At 37.9% G+C, this 12,904-nt stretch overlaps 2 protein-coding genes across 3 annotated transcripts in view; one reads left to right on the top strand and one right to left on the bottom strand.

The window, feature by feature from the left end:
- LOC111057083 overlaps positions 1–12,904 on the top strand; it is a 66,960-nt gene that overhangs the window by 16,144 nt on the left and 37,912 nt on the right. The window contains exon 7 of the mRNA XM_039439444.1: positions 1,039–1,283. Coding sequence (XP_039295378.1) covers positions 1,039–1,283 — 245 coding nt within the window. The remainder of the gene's footprint in view (positions 1–1,038; positions 1,284–12,904) is intronic.
- LOC111057082 (sarcalumenin) overlaps positions 5,914–12,904 on the bottom strand; it is a 35,106-nt gene continuing 28,115 nt past the window's right edge. For both annotated transcript variants that reach the window (XM_022344510.2, XM_039438867.1), the window contains 4 exons: positions 11,834–12,006; positions 10,820–11,011; positions 9,275–9,538; positions 5,914–8,044 (listed from right to left, as the gene is read on the bottom strand). In XM_022344510.2, coding sequence (XP_022200202.2) covers positions 7,661–8,044; positions 9,275–9,538; positions 10,820–11,011; positions 11,834–12,006 — 1,013 coding nt within the window. In that variant the 3' untranslated portion in view covers positions 5,914–7,660. The remainder of the gene's footprint in view (positions 8,045–9,274; positions 9,539–10,819; positions 11,012–11,833; positions 12,007–12,904) is intronic.

The following is a 12,904-nucleotide window of genomic DNA, read 5'->3' as shown; positions in this document are numbered from 1 at the left end:
CAAAGAAAGCTGTTCTGTGGTATAGTGTACCATAGTCTCCTCTGTTTTTTGTATTATATCTATGAGTAGGTATTGTATCTATTATAGCTCGTTACCTATGATCAGTAGGTCTTACAGATATTCTTCTATACATTTTCGCACGAGCGTTAACGAGTTCCTACTTTCGACTCCAAGCCAAAGTCGTTGTCCGTCTGTGGGTTTGTTTGTATGTCTACAATAACTTTTGAAGAATTGATCAATCAGCTTCAAATTTTGAATTGATTCACTCCTTCACCCTTTTTACTCACTCACTTCAAATTTACTCACTCCTTCGTTCTCTTTCAGGATATAAAAATAACAATGAAAGTGCATAAGAAAAAAATTGTTTTGACTTAGCATTTAGTCAGCTTGAATTAATAGCAAGCTATAATTTTCCCATCCTTGTAAAAAAGCTGATGCTATTTGGGAGTTATCACACAGACTGTCCTTTACGTGCTGACTCATGATTCCAACTAATAATAATAGTAATATCGAGTGACCTGGCTGGCTCAGGTCTGGTGTCAGAGTTTTCAGGTCGCAACTGATCAATTTCAGGGCCTCTGCCATGACCTAACGACTGCTTTTTAGGCAGCCGGGACCGACGGCTTAACGTGTCCATCCGAAACACGGGAGTGACCCGAGATAAATATCTTGCCCGGGCCGGGATTTGAACCCGGGCCTCTGAATCATGAAGCCAGCATCTGATCCACTCGACTACGGCCACTCCCATATGATTCCAACTGATTATTATACAACATATTTAATCTACAACTTTTACATTAACTCGCTTTCGTTAACGTATGTCTATACAGAAAAGTATTTTTTTTTTTAATTCAAAAAGATCCTCATGTAAAATTATCCTTGTAAAAGAAATATTTAGCTGTTTCCTCTCACCAATCCTGTATAATTACAAGTTGCGGATTTCAAAGATCAATGCAACAACTCATGAGCGATTTCTCCAACCCAGGGGGTCACTAGTACCTGTATATTCATGAATTATCATACGTTATGTGTGTGCAGATATAGCAGCGATGTACGCAAAACGCGGCCAATGTTGCCTGAAGATGTCTCAGCCGAACGCGTGTATCAGGGACTGCGACCGCGCCCTGCTCATCAACAGCAACCAGGCGGCCGCATACAAATACAGAGGGCGTGCCCACCGCCTACTCGGCCAATGGGAGAAGGCGGCACATGACCTCAGGCAGGCCTGCAAGATCGACATGGATGAGGAGGCTGATGAGTGGCTCAGAGAGGTCACGCCCAACGTGAGTACTCAAAACTTTACCCTTAGTTCTTGCATAGTTTGAGTGGTGAAATTTTATTCATCCATTACTATGTGTACGTTCTGTGTACAGTAAATTGTTCCAGTTACAATCGTAAATTGTTCCATCACGTGACAAAATGTGCAAAATGTTCCCATGGAACGCCATTTCAAAATCGTTGGTTCAAGCTTTTGGCGCGCACATATAAAGTTGATTTACACCAAAATGTATCGTTCACTAGCTGCGTGAAAAAGAAAGGCTGTTTTACAAACTTACCGTATAGAAAAGTGTGCATTTCTTTCATTCCATGACTCTAAAATTTTCTATAGAGAAAAATTCATTTAACGAAACATCTTCTTCTTCTTCTTCTTCTTCTTTTCCTTCCCCTTATGCCGCTAAGCGTCGGGTGCCTCCAGCCATTTCTTATATTGCACTCTATCCTGGGCCATCCTCCTAACGTCCGTCATTGTCTTTCCCTTTCCAGCCGCGATACTCGCCACATACTCGCTCCATTCCATCCGTGGTCGTCCCCTGCCTCGACGTCCCTCCGGTCTTGCTTCCATTACCATCCTTGCTTTCCTTTCCTCCCTCATTCGTGTGACATGTCCATACCAACCTAAAGCTTTTCGTTGGACAGAAATGATCAGCTCTTCCTCCTTTAGAGTATCTCTGATCACTCCATTTCTCACTCTGTCTCTCCTTGTCTTTCCAACGACTTTTCTTAAATATCTCATTTCTGAGGAGGTAATTCTACTTTTATGTTTATCTAGGAGTGTCAGGCATTCTGTTCCATACATTAGGATGGGCTTAAAAACTGCTTCATAGATTTTCATTTTTGTTCCCTGGCTTATCTCTCTTTTCCCAAGTAGTGTCCTGCTTATTTGGTAGTATACCTGGTTAGCTTTCCTTACCCTATTATTGATTTCTTCATCAACCTTTCCATCTGTGGAGATGACCGTTCCCAAATATTCTAAGTTATTCACTCTTTCCATAGATTTTCCATTCCACTTTATTTCCATTTCTGCATTTCCCTGCATCTTAGATATCACCATTACCTTACTCTTATCTGTATTTACTATCATTCCCTTGTCTCTTATTGCACTACACCATTCCGTGACAGAATTCTGAAGGTCTCGTTTGTTTGTTGATATCAATGCAATGTCATCCGCATAGATAAGTGCTTGAACATACACAGGACGGAGCTGATGATTTCCGACTTTACTTCTACTTGTTCTTCTTTTACATATTTTCAATATTTGGTCCATCAGCACTATGAATAACAGAGGGCTGAGGCTGTCTCCCTGCTTGACGCCTTTATCCATTTTAAACTCTCCGGACACAGCACCTCCTATTCTCACAACTCCGGTTACATTCTTGTACAGGCTCTTGATCCTTTTCATTATTTCATAAGATGCCCCCGCCTCCCTCAAGGCTGACCACAGGTACTCTCTAGGAACAGTATCAAATGCTGCTTCCAAATCCAGGAAGGCCAAGTAGGTGTCACCAGCGCGGCTCAGTCTTTTGTCCATGACTTGTCTGATAGTAAATATATGATCACTGGTCTGACGATCTCTTCTAAACGCCGCCTGTTCCTCCTCCAGTCCCTCCTCCACCTCTACTCTAAGTCGTCTTTCTAGTATCCGGGAATAGATCTTCAATACTACTGATGATAAGCATATGGCTCTGTAGTTCTCACATTGAACTGAACTACCTTTTTTATGTATGGGAACAATCACATTTTTCTCCCATTCTGATGGAATTTTGGCATACTGCCAGACATCTTTACACAACTTCCATATCCAGTTAGCTACTCTTTCCCCTCCATATTTAATGAGTTCGGGTGTTATACCATCATATCCAGCTGCTTTTCCCAATTTCATGCACTCTATGGCATTTTGAACTTCTTGAAAGGTTATCTGCATTTGCTCTTCTACTTGATCTTCTTCATTAGCACCATCAATAGGTCTTACCTCCTCCTGAAATGCCTTTTCATAGTAATTTCTCCACACCTGCAATACATCTTTCATCTAACGAAACATAAAATTCATTTATTAAACATAATTTTGTTGGTTATGCATATGGCTATGCTAAGGTAAGCAAGCTATCAGCGCATGCGCAGCCGCTGAGAAGCAAGCAGACAACAAAATTGAATCGACCAATGAGAGCTCGGATAGTTGGAACTGTACCTCGTTGGAACAATTTATTTACCACGCTTCGACTGTGGGGCAGGAACTTGGAACTGGAACTGGTTTATGGTACAGAATCTGTCAAAATTCTTCCCATGGGACGCTGAACTAAATTCTACCTGGTAAATTGTGAATCGGACAATTCACCACATTCTATGCACACAGAACGGGCCCTATGTCTTCGTTCTGGAAACACGGTGAATTGTGACTGGAACAATTCACCGATAAAAAGTTACGATAAAAATTACTATTTTGAAAATTACCATTTTGATAGTAGATGTTCCAAAATACAGTTACCGGTGCATAAATCCTGCTTCGCACTGTGACCGCGCGGTGCATTCAAAATGTACCACATCGAAGAGGACTCATTGCTTGATAGGATGAACCGTCTGTGCATGCGCAGATAGCTTTTTGGTCTACCATAGCATAGCCACAGAATATATAATCAAAAAAATAATGTTTGATAACCATTTGAACATAAACGCTCTATACCATGAGATACCTTCTTATGTCATCTTTTCTCTATGGTAGGATGTTCCAATAAGACGAAAAAGGTTTGGGCCCGGCCATACTGAGAGTGATCTGCGATCCTATTGGTTATGTCCTTACATGACCGCAGTCTATGTCCTACATCGCATATCTTAAATATCTTAGATACCTGGATCGCAGATCGATCTCTGTGTGGCAAAACTTTGTGGGCAAACTGTAAAATCTGACAACTCATGTCAAACTGGTAGTTTTATTACAATTTTAAAATATTTCTGTTTCGAACCCAAGATACCCATCCTCATCGCTGATAAAGTATAGTATCATGCTCCACCACCATTTTTATTTATTTATTCATTTATTCATTATTATTTCATCCACTGACCTCCTATAAAAGGGGTATTTGGACTTGTCAATATCGTAAGTCAATAAAATACAGAACTATTGCATTCTATGAACTATGTATATATTTGAACTATGCATTCTCATTGCATCACTATTATGATTTTTACCCTAGAACAAGATTTATTCAATTGATGTGTAGCTCCAACCTCAATATAAACACCTTCTTTCTTCTTCTTCTTCTATATGCCGGCTCCGCGACGGAGATTGGCGATCATCAATGCAATTTGGATTCTATTGACTGCAGCTCGGAACAGAGATGTTGAGTCAATGTTGAACCACTCTCTCAGGTTCTTTAACCAGGATGTTTTCCTTCTTCCAGGCCGGCGTCTTCCTTCAATCTTGCCCTCCATTATCAACTGCAGGAATCTGTACTTCTCATTGCGCATCACATGTCCAAAATACTGAAGCTTCTGACTCTTAATACAGTAAAGAGCCTCCACTGTAGTCCCAATTCGTTCCAATACCTCAGAATTCCTCACCCTTTCTGTCCATGAAATACGAAGAATGCGCCGATACAACCACAGTTCAAACGCCTGCAGCTTTGCCTCCAATGCTTTCGTTAATGTCCATCCCTCATGCCCATACAACAACACTGGAATGATGTAGCACTTCAACAAACGAATTCTAGTCTTGAGAGCAAGGTTCCGATTGCATAATACCCCTCTCATTCTGAAAAATGCTGCCCTTGCCTGCTCAATCCTACTCCTTACTTCCTGGTCGAAGCTCCATTTCTCATTGACACAACATCCAAGATATTTGAAGCTTTGTACACGTTCCACCAACTTACCAGCAATTCTCACTGTTGCCTCAACACGTTCTCTGCTAACAACCATGAACTTTGTTTTGCGTACATTCATACACAATCCATACTTATTGCTGGTTGTATTCACATGGTTCAACAGCAGTTGGAGATCATCTGCACTTCCAGCCAACAACACTGTGTCATCCGCATACCTGAGATTATTCACAACTTCACCGTTGACAACCAGTCCACATGTGTATCCATCAAGAGCCTCAGAGAGGATAGCTTCTGAATATAAATTGAATAATGTTGGTGACAACACACAGCCCTGTCTTACCCCTCTACGAACTTCTACTTCTTTTGACAACTCCTTATCCCATTGGACATAACCAATAATGTTTCAACTTAATAATGTTTAACTTCTTTAACCTTCAATATCTCAGTGTCAATCTTGTTTTTATTGGCATAATATGTTGATGTTGATGTATGATAATGATGCAGATAGGAACTGGCAAATAAACAAAGCCCTTATTACAGTTCAATTTTTATTGTTTTCACAAAGTATACATAAATAATGAATATACATTAATTGTGTAAAGTATACACAGCCGATAAAATAAATACAATATAAATAAATCGAGAATTTTATAGAATGATATTCTATTAAACTCTATCAATAATGTAATAGTAAATAATGAAAACTTGGTAGCTCCAAAACAACATAGGAAGGACACGAGGAAATAAAATCAGGGAAAAGGGTTTGAATATAATTTATAGTTTCACTCTCAAGTTTGCAAAGTATTTTGTTGTAATTAAAAAAAAAACAACAAATTGAATAAATAATACATTATTGACTAGATAACAAGTATTTTCCCCTAAATATTCTCTACAAGTTGTTATGTAGATCCTTTCTAAAAGAATAAATAAAAGCTACACTGAGTCCTGAAGAGTTTTTAAATAGTTTTTTTCAAGTCACTGCAATAGACTATCAAATTCCGGTTTGTTTTTGTTCCAATTTTAAAATCTTAATTCGACAATATTCTCTGCTCTGCTAAGTAGAACTAAAAATTGCTAAGCAATTATTCGGAGTTTCCTACTTATATTCTCAAGTATCTTACTACTTGTAATTCTTTTTTTGTATTTTTCACATTTTTTAATTTCTTTCTAATTCAATCTTTTCGAATTGTAATCGACTTCTAATATTTCGATCGACCATTACAATATTCAACGTTTTTTTTTGTGACATCATTTTCTGGCCTTGGGCCGAATAATGTCATACTTTTCCTTGTGTTCTAAGTGTTCATCACTTGTTCTATAATTTATGTATTCTACATTTTTACTTCCCAATTACAAATCATGTACGGTACCTGTTTATGTGATATCCACAGTTCTGCTGACGTTTTTAAACAAATTTCAAATAGGTTATATTAATTTTTTATTAATTCATTCATGAATTATTGTAATGAACACAAAATTTCAATAGTCTTCAAGACACTAATAATTTAAAATTTATGTTTTTGGGTGACTTGTCTGTAATCACACGTTGCTATTGAATGATTGATATTTTCATGTTTAGTTAGGCCAAATATGATTCTTATAACTCAACAGTTTCTTTAATTTAAAATAAATCTAATAAATGGTCGTTACTCTGTCAATTGAATTTTCTAGCCTCAGTGATAGCTTTAAGAGCCCTGTTCAGGGCTAATTGGCCATTGGGCTAGAAATCCAAGTCTTGAAGTTTTGAAATGAATAAATTATCTACAATATTCAGTTTAAAACGTTGTAATTTTATCAAGTAATCTTGTTCTTTGGTAAAAATTTCCCTGCAATTTCTCTTACTCTTTCCCTATTATCTCATATTCATTTTAATATTAGCATTATCAACAGCTGTGTATTATTATAATTGAATGTCCCTGATAAAAGTGAAATAGAAGTGTCATGTTCAAGTTCTTGTCAAAGTTATTTGTAGCTGTGAATATTCATGCAAAATTATGTTGAAAATTTACCAAATTTTACTTTCCATTCAAAACCAAAGTGTGTGATTACAGAGTGAAGTCGCCCTTTTTTGAGAATTGTCAGAACATACGGTCCGTCGAACAAATCCTTCCAAAAGTCCGTCAGACAAATCTTCCAATGTCAGAAAAAACAAACAACCGATCCATCCGACAAAGTGGTCTGTCGAACAAATTGGTAAATCAAACAGATCTGTCGGACAAATTGGTCTGTCGAACAAGTCAGACAACCGATCCGTTGGACAAATTGATCTGTTGAACAAATTGAACAACTGATCCGTCAAACAAATTAGTCTGACACACTATTTGTTCAGACAAATCAGTCCGACAGACCATTTTTGATCAAGAAAATCTGTACAACAGACCATTGAGTCCTAAAATGTGTGCTGTAGACCATTCAGTCAGACGAATTTGTCCTATCGACCATCTAGTCAGACGAACAAAATTGCCCGACGGATCTGATGTTCCATTTGTCTGACAATCCAATTTGTTCTATTTGGGTGTCATATCGATTTGTCCGACGGACCGTCAACTCAGTTGCCCGAAAACTCAACTTTTGGTCTTGGCTGCCGCCACCGAAGCCAGCACATGTTCTGCCGACTTCTTGTACTTGCCGACCAGCTCGGGCAGGTCGTATGCGATCGCGATGTCCAGTCTGTTAATCGGACATCCCCGGAAGTAGGTGCAGGTGGTGGCCAGCTGCTGGAACTCGTAGATGGGGTTGAGTCGGAAGAAGTCGCGGTACACGTCGGGGTCGGGCAGGTCGTAGCGCGATATGTTGGTGAGGGTGCTGAGGCCCTCGTAGATGTGGTAGTTCTGCGGGTGCTCGATTATGTCGTCGGCCACCTTCTTCTTGTTGCCGAAGAAGGTCTTGTGGTTGTAGAACGTGGTCAGGTAGCAGTCGACCATTTTCGCGTGGTTGCGGACTCGCACCTAACAGATACAGATAGATTGATGGATTAGGATTGAGTAAGAAAAACGTATATATTTCTTTTAATTACTACTAGTACACTCTTTACACTTTTTTATATAAACACAACTAGTTTCGAACACTCATGCCATTTTCAAGTTTCAAAATTACTCATGTGTCATGCGCATGCGTGCTCGAAACTAGTTGTGTTTATATAAAAAAGTTTGAAGAAGGTACTAGTAATTAATATAATAATTAAACAATTTTAGTAGCCCTATTAAAATAATGTATTAGAATTTTTTAATTATTCTCTTCTTCTTTCGCTGAGTTACAGCTCAGCGTGAGCTTTAGTCTCTTCAACTATTCGCCTCCATACCAAACGGTCACCTGCCTTCTGCTTCCAACCTCTGACTTTCTAGGCCGAAACTAGTCGTTGAAATGTTTTAAATAAAAAGGGTATCAATCTAATATCTGCCTCCACTTCATCCAGCCAATGATTCCTTGGTCTGCCTCTTTGACTTATATTAATTATTACTCATTTTAAACAAAATAGATATTTCATTTATCTAGTCCATGGACAAAATAGAAATACTTCTCATTTATTTTAATAGGGCTACTTGAAAATGGGACTGTGATAATGTGATACCCGGAACTAGACGTGTCTCAAAGAAAACAAAAATAGTAGCCTACTAGTAATTCTTACTTATTCAATTGATTACTTATGTGAACCAACTCTTCAAAATAATAGTGATTGTGGAATGAGTTTTTGTTGAGGGGTTGTCAAAATCTGCATTCTTCTGATATTTCGTTTATACCTCGCAAAAATTGAATTAAAATCAACAAAAATTGGCTAGTTTAGATTACAGTTACTGTAGAGACAGTTTGACGATTGGAATCATTTTTCCGCCATGGCCGTTACTATGGAAAAATACTTTACTGTATGAATACTATTAGTTTCATAACAAATTGAAACACAATAAAAATCATCAAGTACCCTTATTGCAACACCTACTAGTTTCAACTCTTCAAAAGCCATTTTCAAGTGTCTTTGAAGGGTTGAACCTAGTAGTGTTGAAATAAAATAAAGGGTACTTGATAATTTTATTGTATTTTAACAATCAGTAGCCCTGAAAAGAAGAGTGAATATAACAAATTTATATGTTGAAATCTTCTTCAAAGCAAATTAAGACTAGAAGCTAACTCCCGGAAAACTACCTATTGCACTAGGAATCTGTGTTTCTTGAAATACTCACGGCAAACCGCCTAGCGCTAGCGATCTTGTTCTCGACACGCTTGTCGATGGCCTCGCGGAAATCTCTCAGGAAGGCGCGCTCCTGTGCGTGCAGCAGCCGAATCGGTGCGCCCGCCTCGTATGGCAGCGACCAGAGTGATGTCGAGTACATGACGGGTGGCTCACTGCTTGACATCAGCGGACTGATGTTCCAGATCAGTGTGCCTTGCACACGCATCAGTTCTTCTGGTTTCACTTGGTCTGCCTTGTTCAGGATTATGCGGGTCTAGAATGAGGAAAATTATGGAAATTTGGTGTGGAAAAACAACAAAGGCAATTGAAAATATCACTTCAGGATTAAGTGGGTCTGGAATGAAAGCGAAGTGAATAAATGTTGATAGAGGATATTAACATTCAATATAAAATATATTTGCTATGATAAACTAACATAGGATGTTAACAAAGATTCAGAAACTAGTCACAAACTGAATATCCAAGAAGTCAGTTCCTGATGTTTCATTTGGATGTATTTCCTGGTTGTTTCAGCCAGTTGCTGAAGTCTCATTCGGTTGTCTTTGTTTAGGATTAAACTAGTCTCAAAAAACGGGAAGTAAATAAAGAAATTTTGATGAAGGAGATGAAATATGTAATAAGTAGAAATAGGATAATAATTAATATGCAGGTCTGGTATGCGAGGAAAATATAAAATTATTTACTTCTTCATTTCCTAATTCATGGAGACAACACGTTACGAGTATTTTTTCAAATACATACATACTAAATTGAATTAATAACAAAAATATAATAAGCAATGAGGACTTTCAAGTACTACAGTAGAAAATTAGATGGAAAAGTTATAAAATGTTTGCAAGAAAAATTATAGGAAAAACAAGAATCATTTGTATACAAGGAAGTACTCCTCTTTTTAATAACAATCAAATTCAGCCTGGGAGAGTTCGATCTCTACAAGAGAAATACATCTTCCGTAATGAATTAAAAATAATTAAAAGCTTCATTTATAAAAAGCTTTATCTTCTTAATAGGCTTCGTCTGGTAGAACGGTTAGGAAATTATGCACTCTGTTTTTAAAATTTCGCTTATTGGTTTCCAACTTACTTGGTCAATTGCATGAAATAATCATTGTATGTCTCAATCAGATTTTGTAGTCTTAAATTGTAACAATACTTACAATTCCACTAGATGTGCATATTTTCTACGAAATCCTAATAGAATTGTGTGGTTCCAACTCTGAAACCTCTATGAACTCAATTGAAAATTGAGATACATCATTCATGCATCATCACTTGAAAATGTCATCAATGTCCGAAACATGTTGTGACTAAATAATTAATAAAGGGTTCTGAGATTTTTATTTTTCTTTCTATCATTCAACAGATAGTTTCATGACCTCATCTCCTTTGCCTAAATCCCATATATTTAGTAATTTTTCTTCGACGAAGTCAACATCCTATGAATTTCTAAGTTCACCTTCTTCGACTTTGAAGATGTTCAATACTCCATCTTGATGAATAGATTTTTTAAATAGTTTTAGTAGTGAAAAGAATACCTGGTACTCCCTGCCCTTGAGCTGGTCGAGGATGGCCTCAGTCTCGGGACCGACGTCGAGCTTGGACGGGTCGTAGACGAGGAAGATGATGTCCGCCCTGTCAATGAACCACTGGCACGCGTCGTTGAACGGGAACATTCGCTCCACCTGCTTACGGATCTCCAGGATGCCTGGGATCTCCACTATGTTCACCTGTCAACAACTCATACCAATTAGGATTCAAAACAAATTCAAGTTGCATTTCTCCATCTGTTACCAACATAGTCCAACTGTTTTAATGTAGTGAGGTCCACGTTAAAATGTCAGTATTTGATTAACATTGGTGTTGCTGTCCTTGTCTATCATTCGACAAGCAGATAGCGCTATACTTTACTATACTCCGTGCAGGATTACTTCTTACTTGGGATGGACATGCGCAGCAGAGAAAGCATACAGCGGGAGGGATACAGAGGCGCGATGTTGCCGTTTTGAAGCGGCCAGCGTTCTCCAACTTCTTGTGACTGTTCATGTGCTCATACTACACATGCGAAGTTTCCTGTCTGAAAGCAGTCGGACGACTGACAAATTGGCAACTGCTCTTCTACCTATGACTCTATTAATCACTGTGATTGGCTGATCTCCCTCCATTTCTCTGCGCTACATATTCCTCCAAGTCAGAAGTAAATTTGTACGGACTATAGCTCCGCAACGTTGCCAGATCGTTTTCGAACAATGTAGAAATATGATCAATTAACAAAATATTTTATCCAAATTATGAACATTTATCATTCAAATCATTCAAAAATATTCTTTCTTGACGAATAAAATAAAACCATTTACAACATTTACCATTACAACATTCTTAAATTTCTAATTAAAATAATCCAGCCAATAGAAAGAAGTCATTCTTCCCTTTATTTTGATATGAAATCCTTATTTATTATGACACCCAAAATTTCTGAGAGGAGTAATATTCAAAATGAAAACATTTTTTCCGCATACATGTTTATTTACATGTATTGAGGTGTTTGTTACCTTTTCGAGTAATGGACTATCGAGGCGAAGACCTCTGAGGCGATCGAGGAGTCCCTGACCGAACTTCTGCAGTCCGGAGAATGTCCAGTCGGCCGCCAGCTGAGTGCCATCTAACACCTCTGTCTCGTTGCCCCACATCAGGATGTTGAAGTAGGCGGGCGATGGCTCGGCACCTTTCACATTCAAAAAATAAATGGATTATCTGGTGTTCTAAATTGAAATACTTTTGACACTTTCAAATTTATAAATAAACAGAAACAGATCAGTTGCGACCTGAAAACTCTGACACCAGATCTAAGCCAGCCAGGTCACTCGATATTATTACTAGTAGTTCTGTGAACAGTAGACCTCACGCAGTATTCTCATCCACAAGTACCTGATTGAAACTATAGACCTTATGGAAATACAGCAATAGACTGGCTCCTCCACACATCTGAGTAATCTCTTGTCAGCTGATTCATGATGATTAATATTCTATAGTCTGATTTTTACTCTAATATTGGCGTATGAAGGAGGCTCCTTTTCCTTTTATATTATCCTTGAAATGCAAAATACCAAAAACCTTGTATATACGTCGACGCGCAATTAAAGGAACATACCTGTCAAATTTCATGGAAATCTATTACCGCGTTTCGCCGTAAATGCGCAACATATAAACATTCAAACATTTAAACATTAAGAGGAATGCCAAACCGTCGACTTGAATCTTAGACCTCACTTCGCTCGGTCAATTATTATTATTATTATTAAAGAAACAGAAAATAAGGTCAAAATACATAAATAAAAATAAAAACAAAGTACAAATATCAAACACCAATACAAAGTAAAAAGCTACAAGGTTAGGTTTGCTAAAATGGGGAGAATTGTTAGGATTTTTAACTATGGTTGACCATGTACTATGAAATCCTTCAATCCTTGAGTTTGTGTTAAACAGAGAAGAATTTCTAGGATTTCTAACTATGGTTAACCATGTACTAGGAAATCCTTCCCTTGAGAGAGTCTAATAGAAATCAGGAAACGTGAAGGCAATGTAGGTATGATAGGATGGTATGAAGGAAGGTGTGATTGGAT

This window comes from Nilaparvata lugens, chromosome 12, assembly GCF_014356525.2.
Source record: "Nilaparvata lugens isolate BPH chromosome 12, ASM1435652v1, whole genome shotgun sequence".
NCBI lineage: Eukaryota > Metazoa > Arthropoda > Insecta > Hemiptera > Delphacidae > Nilaparvata > Nilaparvata lugens.
Note: the sequence above shows the minus strand (reverse complement) of the source record. Positions and strands in the feature narration are given on the sequence as shown.